This window comes from Eucalyptus grandis, chromosome 11 (genome assembly GCF_016545825.1).
Source record: "Eucalyptus grandis isolate ANBG69807.140 chromosome 11, ASM1654582v1, whole genome shotgun sequence".
NCBI classification, from domain to species: Eukaryota; Viridiplantae; Streptophyta; class Magnoliopsida; order Myrtales; family Myrtaceae; genus Eucalyptus; species Eucalyptus grandis.
Genome location: NC_052622.1, coordinates 30652023 through 30663382, shown reverse-complemented (window position 1 = coordinate 30663382; position 11360 = coordinate 30652023). Strand labels below are relative to the sequence as shown.

Below are 11360 nucleotides of genomic sequence, written 5' to 3'. Positions count from 1 at the left end.
TATAACTTTTAATTTATTACGTCATAAATTATTCATTATTTTATAACGGTAATCCTTTTAATTACCAATTAATTTATGAAGAGTTCCTAACGGCTCTCTCTTTCTCTTATTTACATATAAATTAAATTTCAAATCACAATCTTTGAATATGCACTATGTTCTCATATCTTTCCTCTTCTTTTTTTTGCCGAGTTATACATATAAGTTGTTTTATTTTCTTTTAATATTAAGTGCAGAGTATAAAAGAAAGTCTGTTATATTTTGGGAAGATAGCCACTAAAGCCTTACGCACTAAGTTTTGTACTTCCAGGAGCGAAATTACCATTAAGGATAGTATTTATACGTCTCAAATATTTATTTTTTATTTTCTAACCCTTTGCAATATATTAACAGTTATTATTATTCTTATGTATTCTAATAATTTCCAATAGCTACAGCTGGATGTTCGTCTAAAGAATTTGACTGCCAGATACAGTTGGTTCATGACTAACAATGATATGAAGAATGATCTTTTTGTGGAGCCTATTAGGATTGCCAATGTACGTTTACCTTATTTTTGTGAGTTTGATTTTCATTAGTATGAATGCAAGCCAACCTTGTCTTAATGCCCTACAACTTGAGGAGTAGGGAGGTGTAAAAAGAAGAAAATAGCCTGCAAAAGAGAAAATAGAGGGAAAATTTGCAAGAACCGAGAAGCAAAGAAGCAAAGCAAGCATGAAAAAGAAGAAAGAAAGTGGGATGCACGAGGACATAAAATGAAACAAAATAAAAGGAGGTGACCAAATAAAAAAAGACCATTTTTGTAAAATTATAATATAAGTGATAGCCCTAGTAAGGAATAATATGATTAAAAAAAAATATTTAAGCTAAATGAGGAGCGAAAAATACGACGCTCTAAATATAATGTCACTTTTTTTAATAATGTAAAAGGCGACGGGCGTCACGTATAATTAAAAAGAAGACTGATGTAATTATAATTAAAGTTGAAGTTCTTAATTCACTATTGAAAAATAATCAAAGAAGACACATGAATACGTGGCGGCTTTCCTTTACGTTAGTTATCATTTTACCAGAGGCTCGGGTTCTAATCATGCCTTAATTTATTCGAACTTTGCCTGAATTGGAGGGATCTAATCTGATTCCTCGTGCATGAGTCATCTCCCTCCGTCTCTATCTCACGCTTGTCGCAGGAGAAGGATCGAAAATCTTTCGATCTCCCGAGGTTCGCCGTCTTCTTCACCGCCTCTCCGATTGTTCTCCATCCTCGCTCCACCCTTTCCCTCTCCGTCGCCTGTCCACCTACGCTATCGATGGAGGAGGAGCAGTCGGCTCGGAGAATGGAGGAGCTTCGATCGGTGGCCATCGACGACGCCGAGCCCGAGCAAATCTCCGAATCTTTCACCTGCCGCGCTTGCCTGTGAGTGTTCTCTCTCTTTCTCTCTCTTTCTCTCTCCCCCCCCGGCGGATTGATACGTAGCGAGGGTACATGCCTCGGTAAGTCTGGAAGATCGATAAATGTCGTTTTGAATCGCGTGTCCGCATCTTGCGGCGGTCCGCGATTTCGTGCGAATTCGGATGATTTCGCGTGCGCTTATGCGATTGCGTCTTGCGGTTTTCGCAAAGATGGCCTTTTTTTTTTTTTTTTTTTGTCCGTGTGCTCGCTGCTCGCGGTTGGTATTGTCTTGGGCGATGATCAGTTTGCTAATTGACGCTGAAGTTTGCACGGACGGGGGTAGGGGAGGAAATGGACTGATACGAGAAGGCGTTTTATTTTCGTGTTCTTGTTTAGGTTTTTGGATAGCACCAATCAAGTTCTAGAAATTTGGCTCAGTGGGGGTTGAAATCGGTACTATACGTAACGTGGTCTTCTGGAAAAGCTAGATTTTGATGGACGGCTCTGGTAACAGGAAATGCCTTTTGACCATAAGTTGTGGATTACTTCTTTGTCATCGAGGATCTTTCCCGTTGTCTCTCTTAGTGAGGTTATGAAGTGATAAATATCATAGATGAGATGTTGTCTTGGTTCTGATTTTTGAATTCCAGGATTCGGTCTTCAATTGCTGGTCTCATTATGCTTTCCTTGTGTCTTCTTTAATTTCGAAGAGGCTGTTCATCTGATAATTTGTAGTTGAGATGCCTAGAGAATGACTGGCATGGCTTCTATATTTGGTGTACTTTTTTCTAAATTTGTTGTGACGGAAGCTTAGATTTCGACTATGATAGTTTCATCAAATCTGCAGTGGACTGTTCTTCTTCCCTGGGTTCCTTTTGTGTTCTCAATTTCACGGTTGCGTATTGCGAATAAAGTTAGCTGCTGCTTCCTCAGTTTAAATGATTAACTTCTATGTCTCATCTTGTATTTTCAAATGCAAATGACAAGATTTTTGTTACAAAAATATAATTTGTCATTCAATGTGAAGGCCTATTTTCTAAAATTACTCGCGTAAACAACACAAGAAGTAAACTCCAGTTGCAACAATGGCGATCATCCTCTAAGAAATTGCGCCATGCAATGCCTGAACCTGCCTTAGTGACATTGGGTTTGGGTCCTGTCATTTTTTTTCTTTTTTTTGTATGTCACCTTAATGTTGTTTGTGTATTTGAGCAGCTATTTGTTTTTATATTTGGGAGAAGCAGTTTCACTACTCTATTCTCATCTTGCTGCAGGGAACTTCTTTACAAGCCAATCATATTAGGTAAGGAGCTTCTATTTTCCACATACACATGGGAGTTTCTCTGTCTGCTTATTAACGTATTACTCATTTCCTTTGATGCAGCTTGTGGCCATATTTCCTGTTTCTGGTGTGTGCATCAATCAATGAATGGTGTACGTGAATCGAAATGCAGAATTTGTCAGCAACCGTATCTTCACTTTCCCAGCATCTGTCTGTTACTTCACTTTTTGCTGCTTAAGATGTATCCTGATTCCTATAGGAGAAGGGAAATACTAACGTTAGGTGAGTTCTCTATGTTCGCTTGCCTGCTCTTAGCTATGTAAAATACCTATAGAACAATGCTGCCCATGAAAAGGACTTGGCTAGACTTATTAAGTTTATGATCTATATATGTCTAGGAGGAATTTATTGATTGATTCCATGAAAAGGGATCTAGAAGGCCATAGTTGCTGTTAATTTCACTTCTTTTCCACATCTTATAGCTGAGTGAAGTAGGGCTTAGCTAGCTGATTATGCACTTAGAAAACAAGTGGTGATGCTTGTCTGCTGGTTGTACCCTTCCACTCCATAGCTTTTTCTTCCCTTTCAAATTTATTCTTATATAACATTTGAACTAAATGCTTTGAACTTTGATGAACTCCATAGTTTTCTCATGCAATGTCTGTTTTGTTCTATGTACTAAATGGGGCCTTAATTTTCAGAAGTATTAGTGGCATTACGGCGGGTGTTGGAATGTATGCTTAACGTACTATCCTTTAAGTATTAATATGCAGTTACTTGATGATTGTCATATTCTGTCATATGAGTATGAGTTCTGCACCTTTTAAATTGTGAAGCCATTAGAGGTATATGAGAATGTTCCTTTCACAATGGTTGCTAACAGCTCCTTCTTAAGCTTGATCACAATTTCTTGTCCTATTTAATCATGCATGTGAGAATCATCAGATCCACTGGTTATTATGATTCCACATCGATTTTTCTACCAGCCTAGTTTTGTTAAAATATTGCACAAATCAACTTTTCTGAGATCGTCTACCCCCCCAATCTTTGTCTGCTTAGAGGAAGAAAAGAAAATGGAAACTTTCTCTCCGCAGTTTGATGCTCTTGCGTGGAGATCAGGCGACGAGGAACAACAAAAGTTATCCCATTCTTCACAATCACACATGACATGTTCGGGCCCTAACTCATCTATGGAAACTGGGTCTTTTAGTGGTGAACCCCAAGCAGGTAAGGTGCAATCGGAGCCTGTTGAGGGTATTGATAGTTACGGTCCAAGCAGTCCCAAACAAGACTTGAAACTAGAACATGATATAACTGTTCAAGAGGAGAATGCGCATCCAGTTGGCTCAGACCAAAGCTGCAAGCAGATTACTGCATCGGATGTGCTCTGCGCAGAATGCAAGCAATTGCTTTTTCATCCCGTTTCTCTTAATTGCGGCCATGGTATTCTTTGCATTTAGTTTTATCTTCCAGGTTCAGAAATTCTTTTGAAATTTAAAATTAGAAAATATATTTATTCTAATTCCTCTTTTATGTGGTTTGCATTTCCAGTATATTGTGAATCTTGCATTGTGTATCCAGCTGATGAAAAGCTCACATGTCAAGTTTGTAAAAGCCGACATCCAGGGGGATTACCAAAAGTTTGCTTGGAGCTGGATCACTTTTTGGAGCAACAGTTTCCTGAAGAGTATGCTTTGGGGAGATTAACTGCACGGCCCAGGCTGGCCATCTCAGAGAATGGTAGCCAAAAATCTCGTATGTTCTGCAGCTCTGCTTTTTATGTAGTTCAGAGTTCAAGGGGTTCATTCCAGGCCATCATGAGATGTAGCTTCAATCATTATTCATTGCCATTTATAATATTTGAGATGCCACAATGGTTGTCGTGTTGTGTTAATAGGTAATAGCAGAGCTGATAACGAACTAAGGAATTCATCACGGTCAATTGATACTTTGATGACCCATTTGGGAGTTGGCTGCGATTACTGTGGGGTAAGCTTTTCATCTCTCTCTCTCTCTGTCTCTCAATGCAAAATGCAAAAATGTTCTCTTTTAAATTTACTGAATGGAAAGAAAAATTTAAATTATCTTGAACTTCAATTGATAGCAAGCGATTATTTTATATTAGCAAAAGATAATGGATTTAGGCATTGAAATTTTTACCATTGTCGAAACTTCTTATTCCTGTTGGCCCAGATATATAAGTTGGGATTGATTCCAAGCTTATATTTGCTTTGTTTTGGTATTTGAGGCTTTTATAGCCGTAGTTTAATTGTGTAATCATTGTGCTTAGTAGCATACAGAACTAGTGAAATAACTTTTAACTTACACCAAATGTGAAATTTCCATATAGTAATTGCCAAAATATAATAAAATGATATATTTATAATTCTCCTTAGCAATCTGCATATTTTGAATGAGTGCCATTGTACTCTTGGTCCCTCCAAGTCTTTTTATCTGAATATGTTGCTGCGGATGGTGTAAACAAACCTCTGACCTCAGTGTGACCAACCGATTTTTTATTTTAACTAGTTGAAGTGACAAGTGAGTATTATCAAGTTGATTAAATTGCGATTATATGTAGTAATATTCTTGAGTCTTGATATACAGATGTATCCAATAATTGGAGATAGATACCAGTGTCAGGATTGTGTCGAGAAGATTGGCTTTGATCTCTGTGGAGATTGCTACAATTCCCGTTGCAAGCTCCCCGGCCGGTTCAACCAACAACATCGACCAGAGCACAAGTTCAGACCCAAAAAGCCACTTTATATGCAAAACTATATGCTCAGGTTAGTGACGGGGCAGCTAGACGATGGCTCTACTGCTCTCGTCTTCCCTAATGAGGGTTCGGAAGACGGAGTCTCACCTACTGCTCCCACTTCACTGAGTGATGTTCAGGAAGATGCTGAGAACAGTCTGTCGATTAACTTTGTTTTTGAAGATGAACCAGATTCAGAACATCAGAACAATTCCCAGTCTAACTCTAACTGAAGCCCCTGTCTGGGAAGCAGCTGTCCCAATCAACTGAAGCTGAGAGTGCCTGAGGATGGACATCACACTTGAGTTGAGAAAAATGAATTTGTGGTGATGACGACAACGACACTAGCGGCTTGAGCTTCCTTGGGCTCTTTTGAGTTGCAGCCTCTGTTAATTCTCCACGGTGAGGGCAGGAGGCAAAGTCATAGCAAGAGGGCATTTAGTAGAATGCAGATGGTCGCCCCATCATGGCTGAGTAGTCTTATGGAAGTGTGGGATTTCATAATATATGGAGCAGATTAATTATTCCGTGTGTCTATATGGAAACGTTGAGGCGCTATGTTGTTCTGTAACAATGACAAAACTCACAATACCTTACATTGTACATTAACGGTGAGTATTTCCCAGTTCCGTTTTATGCACAGCTGGAATTGTGATAGAGCTCTCTTCAGCTTCTATTGCATGGTCCGGCAGACTAAGAGCATCTGAATTGTTGATCATGTGCGTCCACCATAGATCTCATATGATCGACGATCTAAGTAAATTTGGTCCTTGTAATTTAAAGATCTTCGGATATATTGTGTACTCCAATGACTGTAATTAGCCACTCTTTGGCTTGTTATGCCTGGCTCTGCTGGCTTCTGTCAAAGTTTGTAATTTGTGTCGACATCTTTTTATGCTTGCCATGCTTATGGTTGGAAAATTGGCCAGTGTTTGTGTATTCTTATCAAAGGACCATTACGCCAGTCGTGAGAACATGGTCTATGCCTTTCAGGAAATTGTTTTTCAAAATTTCCAGTGTTTGGCACATGAAAAACAAATCAGCCAAGGAAAATGGTTTCCATGAACGGACAAAAGGTATTCTAAATTAAGGAAAATGAAAAGCAGAAATCATTTTCCTTGCTCTTTCTTTCACCTGGACCAAGCATGTTCTCTTCAATGCATTCCTTTTAAATATCTGTTTTTTTTTTTTTTTCTTTCTTTTTCCTTCTTCTTTAGCTAAGGTCGAGCTCACTCTCTAGCAAACTTGGAACTCATTGGCCTTGGGCAAATTCAACCTCAGCCTATGGTCATTGGTCAGCCGTTGCTGTGATCGACAATTAGGTGAAGAAGAAGGAAAAAGAAAAGAAAAAGAAAATTTCTATTTTTTCTCTAAAAAAATAAAATAAAATATTAAAAAGGCTGGACAGAGGGAAATTAAATCAGATTTTCCATACTAAACAGTGTAAAATATTTTATAGTTCATTTTAAAGTTTTAAACAACCTATTCACCTATTCACCCTGTTTAGGTAGTATTCTTTGCCCTTTATTAACCCTAACATATTTCACCTTTTGTGAGCTTAGTTTTGCAAGATCACATCAGACTTTGCATGCCTGGTCTCCCAAGATTTAAAAATAAAATAAAAATGAAAATGCAGCTTACCCTTAATTTTGCCCCCAAAAAAAATGAGAGCCGAGAGAAAAAAATTCTGCAATACATCCCTATGCTGTGTCTCCATATCAATTTAGGCATGCATTTTCATGCACATTCTGCTCTCGTGATATGTATTTTATTGCCTGATATATTTTGCCATCGAATATTTTATACACGTCAATAAGTGGGACGTACTTCAACAATAAGTAATCTAATACTTCATTAAAAATTACAATAATTACAATTCTCAATGATTCAACTTCTAAAAAGCTGCCACGTTTTCTTCGCTTTAACTCTCCAATCGTTCCAAATCATTGATTAATTTGAATCATCACGGAGGAATTTCACGGAGGAATTTTTTAGTTATGATCTCAATGATTATGGGTTGCTTTATCGAGATTAGAAACGAATTGTGCTAATTCTGTGAATTAGTTAATTCCACTTTTAATTTTCCAGCTACTTGTTCTATGGCTTTAATTTGAGCTGCATGTAGTAGCAAGTCTTATTCCGACATCACTTAGATCGGCTTGTAAGAAAATTTTGTTCATTTCATGCCCTGCGAAAAGGTGATTCTTAATAGCTTGGCCTCCGCCTGACGACCCTAAGTATGAAAACGCGCTAAACTGGCTTTCCTCCCTATTTACTTATATTGAAGATAATTTATGCACGGGTGGACCAAAATGAATAATAATAGGTGCATTGTCATACAAGGCGTAGATACATTGGGTCTTCTGAACTCGCCTACATAACTCGTAAGCCCATTTGTCAAGCCCACGGCAACTAATCCAATTGAGCTGCAATTTATCCTTTAGTGCCTAAAACGTAGAGTTGTCAAAATGGATTGAAGACCATTTATTTAACTATATATGATGGGTTAAGTGGTACATGGGTTAGCTAAATTTCATTAAATGGATTGATATGGGTTTTAGTACTAACGTTCAATAAAATGTGGGTTTTTAATGGGTTCAAAGCCCAATCCACCCACACTCCCTATTCACCTGTCTTCACATTTGGGTTTGGGGTTTTTGGTTGGGGCAACTTATCTTGTAGTTTTATGCTTTACTCATGATCGTTTTTTTCTTTTTAAATTGAAAGATTTAGAAAATCATAAAAATTAATATATGATTTCACGTGTCAATGTTTATTGACTTATTACTTTAAAAAGAGATGTTGGGTATTTCATTGTGAAACTCAAAAAAATTGCAATAAAGAAAAAGTTCATGAACAAGTCAAAAATCTTATTTGGAACCTTATATTAAGACTTAAAATTTTATATTTTACACGCTACCACATAGTATAAAGGTTCTTGTTTCTAAATATATGTGTTTTAGTAACGTGGGCCAAGTCGCAATGAATTGATTACGAGATCAAGTCAAGTATGAATCACTAAATTTATATTACATATGAATAAGTCAAAATGGGTTAAATGGATTGATTTGGAGAGCACATCTTTGATCCGATCCAACCAACTCATTTGACAACCCCACTAGGATATTAAGGGCCTGCATGTTTTTACTTCTTCGTTTCGTTTCTAAACATTTTTTTTGTTTTTTTGTTCCTTTAACAAAAAAATGAACAAACACGTTTGGTTGCGTTTACATTCTTTTTTGTTTTTTTTGTTCCCGGAACAAAATTGAAATAAAAAAAAAAAAGAAACAAAAAAAACTTACTTTTTGTTCCGTAAATGATTTTGAAGAAACACTTCTTCTTCTCTCTTTTTTTTCTTCTTCTTTTTTTTCTTCTTTTTTCTTTGGTCGGTCGTCGGCCTCGGCCATGGCCGATGACCGGCCGTTGAGGGCCGGAGACGCCGTCGAGGGTCGGCAACCTCGCCGGAGCGTCGCCGACCCCCGCGAGGCTCGAGGCTCGCCCGATCTAGGCGAGCCCGAGCTCGCCTCGCCGGGCTCGGCGACGCTCGGCCTCGCCGGATCTGGGTGAGGCCGCCGCCCCGCGGCCCGATCACTGGAGGCCGGTGACCGGCCAAAAGAAGAAAAAAATAAAAAATAAAGGAAAATGAAAAATAAAATAAAAATATTAAAAAATTAAAAGAAACAAAAAAAGAATAAAATTCGCCAAACGTGTTTGTATTCATTTTTTATTCCCGGAACAAATTTATCTAACGCATTTTTCTGGTAAAAAATTGTTCCCCGGAACATAAACACTTTTTTTTTTTTATTTCTATTCATTGGAACAAAAAAAGAACAGAAGTGTTTCCATGCAGCCCCTAAATATTTTATGCATGAGTAATAAGATCTATCATAACAAATAAATAGTCTTGAGAATCGAATACAATTTCCTTGCATGTCCTTTGTCATGCAAAACGTAAATACATTAAAACCTCGAATTTTATTTATATCATACGATATCCCTAATCAAGTTAGAAAAGTTGTATTAAGATGCAATCTGTCTTTTAGTATCTAAAAATAGAAATGCCTTATTTGTGTCTATCATCAAGATTTATTATAATTTGAAAATTATAGCCCCTTATCAATAGACTTATTGAATAGGTAAGTTGGCTTGAAACATTTAATCCGCTAGTAATCCATATTCGATCCAATCTATGTTACTACAGTCAATCTAAAATTTGCAAGTACGAGGTGTGCGAAGGTGAAGATCAAGTGAAGGCGAAAGAGTGAGTAAAAAGAGATTCATAAAAGTGAGGTGAATTTAAGTTAGTTGTTGATCCACCATTATTTTAAATTTTACCATTCTAAACTCATTTACTAAATATAACTCAGCACATTAAGTATAGATTAAGATTATACCAATTAAGGGGATCTAAGATTCGATGAGGAAAATTATCATGTCTAGTTTCCAATTGAACCAAGAGCAAACCATCTCATTCAGATCGGAACCTAACTATATAAACAATTCACAAACCATCCTTCTCTGGGACGATATTCTGCTACACGCTCCAAATAAAGCAGTGCAATCAGTTCGTACGCCTAGCCTTCCACGATTCGCAATCAATTAAACAGAATTAAGTCCTCTTCCTACCGCATTCGCTGCACAGCTAAGCATTCGTCCGCTAAAATTCCACCCCGCACCCGGGCCAACATCCCACACGAAAGAATACAGAGATCGGTCGAATCTAACTACCGCACAAATTTTGCATAGCAACAAACATCATAAAATGCAAGACACGGACGCGACGAAAAATAATCTAGACCTTCACGTAGGAAACGCGGCTCGAATCCTTTTTCGGCCGACGGACGCAAAGCCGGTCGATCCGAGAGCAAATCGAAAAAGGGAAAAAGCTTCGATTGCCAGGACCGCCCGCGCAGGACACGATCCACAGAGAAAGAGAGAGAGAGAGAGTACCTGAGAGAACCAGAGAAAAGCGAAGCGGCGCCGAGGCGAGCGGTGGAGAGAGGGGGAAGACGACGCGAGACGGGAGAGAGCTGGGGGGCTTTGGAGGATTCCCGGTCATCTTTTATGTCGTGGGGCGTGTGGGTGGTGGTTGTCGTTAGACTTTTCCTCCCATTCCCATTCTAGTTTTTTTTTTTTGTCGGTCTTACTTTAATCCTATTCTAACACTTACTCTCAAACTTTTGCCTTACCTCCTTGCAGGGCGTGAGAGTCGAAACCCACTCCTCAAATGAAATCGCCCCCACCTCCCCCTTCCCATTCTAGTTCCCTTGCACGCCTTTCACGACTTTATAATAATAATCACGACAACAATAATGACAATAATTATTAATACTAATTTGTTTTTTAATGTGGACTCCGTCTGTTCCACGAGAAATGAACCGTTTGGAAAATGTTTCCCTAAAAATAATCCATTATATCGCTTATGAAAGTGTATGAATGAAATTGTTTTCATTGTCTTTGTTGACTGATCATTTCAAGTGATCATTTTTAAAAAAAGTGTTTTCCAACTCGTTCATCTTCCGTGAAATAGATAGAGCTGAAAATTGATTGATTAATTTTCCCTCTCCTGTAATTTTGTCCACTTAACAATGATGGACTCTTTGCAAAAATCATCTCTTGTATCATCTATAAAAATAAATGAAAAGTATTCTAATATTTTACGAAAATATTTAGACATAAATTGTTATGAATAAGAAAAAAATTTCTATTAGCTAATTATTTTAAGCGATACGAGCGGTTATTTTTTAGAAAAATATATTTTAAATTTTTTCACAATATAAACGGAATCTTAGAAAATATATATTTTTTAAATACCCTATTTGTTTGCCCAACTCTTAATTGGTTTCGCTAATCATGTGTATTTTGTGTATTAATTTGATTAATTTTTTAGTTATATTCATCGCTTCTCCTATTTGACTTTTTTTCTC

At 37.6% G+C, this 11360-nt stretch overlaps 1 protein-coding gene across 1 annotated transcript; it reads left to right on the top strand.

Annotated features, from left to right (window-relative positions):
• Positions 1-1132: 1132 nt before the first annotated feature.
• Positions 1133-6318, top strand: LOC104428381 (E3 ubiquitin-protein ligase PRT1-like). Its single transcript, XM_039304752.1, has 7 exons — positions 1133-1417; positions 2668-2696; positions 2778-2957; positions 3735-4118; positions 4227-4430; positions 4573-4664; positions 5283-6318. The coding sequence occupies exons 1-7, from the start codon at positions 1311-1313 to the stop codon at positions 5664-5666; spliced, it is 1380 nt and encodes a 459-aa protein (XP_039160686.1). The 5' UTR covers positions 1133-1310; the 3' UTR covers positions 5667-6318.
• The last annotated feature ends 5042 nt before the right edge of the window (positions 6319-11360 follow it).

Excerpts from the sequence above, each read along its gene's own strand:
- LOC104428381 (XM_039304752.1), top strand. The coding sequence starts at position 1,311 with ATGGAGGAGGAGCAGTCGGCTCGGAGAATGGAGGAGCTTCGATCGGTG. Across the intron at positions 2,697-2,777 it reads TTACAAGCCAATCATATTAG|CTTGTGGCCATATTTCCTGT; the intron begins GTAAGGAGCTTC and ends CCTTTGATGCAG. Across the intron at positions 2,958-3,734 it reads AAGGGAAATACTAACGTTAG|AGGAAGAAAAGAAAATGGAA; the intron begins GTGAGTTCTCTA and ends TTGTCTGCTTAG.